The sequence below is a fragment of the Mauremys mutica genome, chromosome 13 (assembly GCF_020497125.1).
Source record: "Mauremys mutica isolate MM-2020 ecotype Southern chromosome 13, ASM2049712v1, whole genome shotgun sequence".
NCBI lineage: Eukaryota > Metazoa > Chordata > Testudines > Geoemydidae > Mauremys > Mauremys mutica.
The window spans coordinates 57786052-57790698 of NC_059084.1; the positions used below are offsets into that span (position 1 = coordinate 57786052).

Genomic DNA, 4647 nt, shown 5'->3' on the forward strand with positions numbered 1-4647 from the left:
GTCACCGGGACTAGATGGCATTCACCCAAGAGTCCTGAAAGCACTCAAATGTGAAATTGCGGAACTATTAACTAAGGTTTGTAACCTGTCCTTTAAATCAGCTTCTGTACCCAGTGACTGAAAGATAGCTAATGTAACGCCAATATTTAAAAAGGGCTCTAGAGGTGATCCCGGCAATTACAGACCTACAGTCTAACATCAGTACCGGACAAATTAGTTGAAACAATAGTAAAGAATAAAATTGTCAGACACATAGAAGAACATAAATTGTTGAGCAATAGTCAACATGGTTTCTGTAAATGGAAATCATGTCTTGCTAATCTATTAGAGTTCTCTGAAGTGGTCAATAAACATGTGGACAAGGGGGATCCGGTGGACATAGTGTACATGATTTCCAGAAAGCCTTTGACAAGGTCTCTCACCAAAGGCTCTTATGTAAATTAAGCTGTCATGGGATAAAAGGGAAGGTCCTTTCATTGATTGAGAACCGGTTAAAATACAGGGAACAAAGGATAGGAATAAATGGTAAATTCTCAGAATGGAGAGGGGTAACTAGTGATGTTCCCCAAGGGTCAGTCCTAGGACCAATCCTATTCAACTGATTCATAAATGATCTGGAGAAAGGGGTAAACAGTGAGGTGGTAAAGTTTGCAGGTGATACTAAACTGCTGAAGATAGTTAAGACCAAGCAGACTGTGAAGAACTTCAAAAAGATCTCACAAAACTAAGTGATTGGGCAACAAAATGGAAAGTGAAATTTAATGTGGATAAATGTAAAGTAATGCACATTGGAAAAAATAACCCCAACTATACATACAGTATGATAGGGGCTAATTTAGCTACAACTAATCAGGAAAGAGATCTTGAAGTCATTGTGGATAGTTCTTTGATGATGTCCACGCAGTGTGCAGCAGCAGTCAAAAAAGCAAACAGGATGTTAGGAATCATTAAAAAAGGGATAGAGAATAAGACGAATAATATCTTATTGCCCTTATATAAATCTATGGTACACCCACATATTAAATGTGTTCTCCTCATCTCAAATATATATATATTGGCATTAGAAAAGGTTCAGAGAAGGGCAACTAAAATGATATGGGGTTTGGAATGGGTCCCATATGAGGAGAGATTAAAGAGGCTAGGACTTTTCTGCTTGGAAAAGAGGAGGCTAAGGGGGATATGATAGAGTTATATAAAATCATGAGTGGTGTGGAGAAAGTGAATAAGGAAAAGTTATTTAATTGTTTCCATAATATAAGAACTAGGGGCCACCAAATGAAATGGATGGGCAGCAGGTTTAAAACAAATAAAAGGAAGTTCTTCTTCACACAGCACACAGTCAACCTGTGGAACTCCTTGCCTGAGGACGTTGTGAAGGCTAGGACTATACCATGGTTTAAAAGAGAACTAGATAAATTCATGGAGGTTAAGTCCATTAATGGCCATTAGGCAGGATGGGTAAGGAATAATGTCCCTAGCCTCTGTTTGTCAGAGGGTGGAGATGGATGACAGAAGAGAGATGACTTGATCATTACCTGTTAGGTTCACTCCCTCTGAGGGCACCTGGCATTGGCCACTGTCAGTAGACAGGATGCTGGGCTGGATAGACGTTTGGTCTGACCCAGTATAGCCGTTCTTATGTTCTTATAGACCTCATTTCCTAATGACAGAGTCCTCTACCCTCGAGCCAAAGAATAACTTCAGTGCCAGTGAATATAAGGGGGATTCTTCACTGAGGCAGCTGAGAGACCCAGTGACATAGTCACTACTCCATCCTTTCTACCCATAAATATGAAAGACATGGGCTGGGATATTCAAAGGGTCCCAGGGGAGCTGGATGCCTTGCTCTGCTGACATCCAATGGGATTTGGGTTCTGGACTGCCTCTTGTTTGAAAACCCATTCCATAATTATTTATTGCAGAGTAAAGCCAAAATTAACATAAGCCCATGGTTCCCAGTACAGGTGTTTCACCAGGAACTCTAGGCATACAAGCGAGCAGTGGCAGGACAAACAAAGCGGATGTGACACTATTTGGAGACTGAATCATGGAGCAGTAGAATGGTGAATGTGGCCAGAATGTTGTAGACAGTGTTAAATGTCATCATGAAGAGAAGTGCCAGAACCAACAGCTAGGTGTTAGGCCAGAAATGAGATGCAAACCCAAGAGAGGAGGAGATTGATAACATGGATCCTTTCCACATGGAACCTGAAAACCCTCTCCAGCATGATAAGAAAAAAGAAAGAAAAGTAGAATAAATAACAATTGTATTGTCTCTCCTCTTCTGAGTGGTAGCAGAGATTGGGTCCTTACAGTTTAGTTGGAGGAAAAATAAGTAATGTGGAGTCTGGGTTTCTTCTCACTGTAATTTGTTTGTGTACATTATATGCACCAGTCATTGGACAGAAGTGGTCACAGACAGCATATAGGCAATCCTGTCTCAGAAATTTCTGCCCAGATGTCAGTGCTCATTTTCCAGAGAACAACAAATATAGGATTGAAAAGCATTTTCTCCAGCGGTGTTTTTCGTACTTTTTACTTGACATTGCTTTTGTTGTTGTTATAAAGAGATGTTCTATCAAAACAAACAAACAAAATAATCACATCATTTATTTATTTATTTTGATAGCCATTAATCCGTTTAGGAACTTTTACACTTTTTAATCGTTGCAATAGAACATATATTTAGAAAGACCAGTACAATCTTCCCACATGTAAAATTATGCAGCATTTGGGAATCCAGGACACCAAGCAGAGACAAAATATGATAACAAACCACACCCAGCAATCCAAGACTTGTGCCATGTAAAACGTGGACATTTCCCAAATCAAACAGAGCAGAAAAGCTGATAAAACACTTAACTAAAATCTCGAATTACTCTGTATGGAATGCAGTTATTGATAGCCATTGATGGACTTATTCTCCAGAAACCTATCTCATTCTATTTTTAACATGCTCCAAACTGTACCTGGGTTTAAAAAACAATGAGATAAATTCATTAGTCTCAGTGACCAGGAATGCAATTCCATGCTCTGGATATCCCTAAACTTCTGAATGACAGATTCTGGGACTGGACAAAAGGGATGGATCACTCAATAATTACCCTCCTCTGTTCATTCCCTTTGAAGCACCTGTCATTGGCCACTGTTGGAAGACAGGACACAGGGCTAGATGGACCATTGGTCTGACCCAGTATGGCCGTTCTTATGTTCAGAGCATATGAAAGTTATGATTCTGGTTAGGGCTGTAGCAAATATCAACTAGGAATGTCACCATCCCAAAATGTACTGTGTCCTCTCATTCCCCAAGGAAGCTCCCATTGGCATGAATTAGGGATAACCTAGATGCCAACTCCCTTGCTAGTTAAGCCATATTGAATCATTCCCATACCAGTCACTCCTTCTCATTTTATGGGAGCACCATATATTTACTGATGACTTTTCTCAGTGCTTCCTTGATCTCTTTGTTCCTCAGGCTGTAGATGAGGGGATTGGCCAGGGGAGTCAGGACTGTGTAGAAGACAGAGAAGACTTTATTGAGATCTCTAAGTGTGTCAGTGTCTGGTAACATGTAGACAATGATTACAGTCCCATAGAAAATTGTCACCACCATGAGGTGAGAGGAACAGGTGGAAAAGGCCTTTTGCCTGCCAGTGGTGGAAGGGATTTTCAGGATAGTGGAGATGATGCAAACATAGGATGCTAAGGTTAATAGAAATGGTGGCAGGGTGTCTATGGAAGAGAATATCAGGGTCGCTAGTTTAATCAGGCTGGTGTCACTGCAGGAGAGTTTAATCACTGGGGTGAAATCACAAAGGAAATGGTTAATTTCATTGGGGCCACAGAAGTATAACTGTGACATTAAACACGTTATTATGGTCGTTGTCAGAAATCCATTCATCCATGATCCAGCTGCTAGCTGGAGGCAGAATCTGCCATTCATAAGGGCTGCATAGTGAAGTGGTTTACGTATTGCTAAATACCGATCATAAGACATTGCTGCCAGGAGACAACATTCTGTAGCTGCCAGGAAACCAAAGAAATAAAATTGCACAATGCACCCACAGAATGAAATAGTCCTGTCCCCAGTCAGGAGACTGGCCAGCACCCTGGGCAGGATGGTGGAGGTGTAGCAGGTCTCCAAGCAGGACAAGTTCCCCAGGAAAAAGTACATAGGGGTGTGAAGATGCTGATCAGCCACAACTAGCGCAATAATGAGGATGTTCCCAACCACGGTCACAATGTAGACCACTAAAAACAGCAGGAAGAGGCAATATTGCAGTTCAGGTCGATCCCCAAATCCCAGGAGGATGAATTCAATTATGTATGTTTGATTTTTCCCTTCTTCTTTCTTCATGAGCTTTCTTCTTGCAGGATTCCCCTTTTCCTATTCTCCATGAGATTTACCTAGTGATAGTTAAAAAAGCAATGAGCATTGAAACAATTTACTGTACAGTTAAACTCATTAGATTTCCAGCTGTTTGATTCAAGGAAAGTTCAAAGTGAAAATGGAGAGTATGGTTATATGCTCTCATTAAGACAAGAAACTCCTTAAATCCCAGAATTTACATAAGATTTTCAAATAGAGATTCCGCACTCACCAGCCCCGAAGAGTAGCTAAGCTGTTAATTTCTCATTCTTCAGCCC

The 4647-nt window shown here is 40.7% G+C and overlaps 1 protein-coding gene across 1 annotated transcript; it reads right to left on the minus strand.

Annotated features, from left to right (window-relative positions):
* Window positions 1–3409: 3409 nt before the first annotated feature.
* Window positions 3410–4357, minus strand: LOC123347840 (olfactory receptor 1020-like). The gene has a single exon (XM_044985029.1). The coding sequence runs from the start codon at window positions 4355–4357 to the stop codon at window positions 3410–3412; it is 948 nt and encodes a 315-aa protein (XP_044840964.1).
* Between the last annotated feature and the right edge of the window lie 290 nt (window positions 4358–4647).

Excerpts from the sequence above, each read along its gene's own strand:
- LOC123347840 (XM_044985029.1), bottom strand. The coding sequence starts at position 4,357 with ATGAAGAAAGAAGAAGGGAAAAATCAAACATACATAATTGAATTCATC.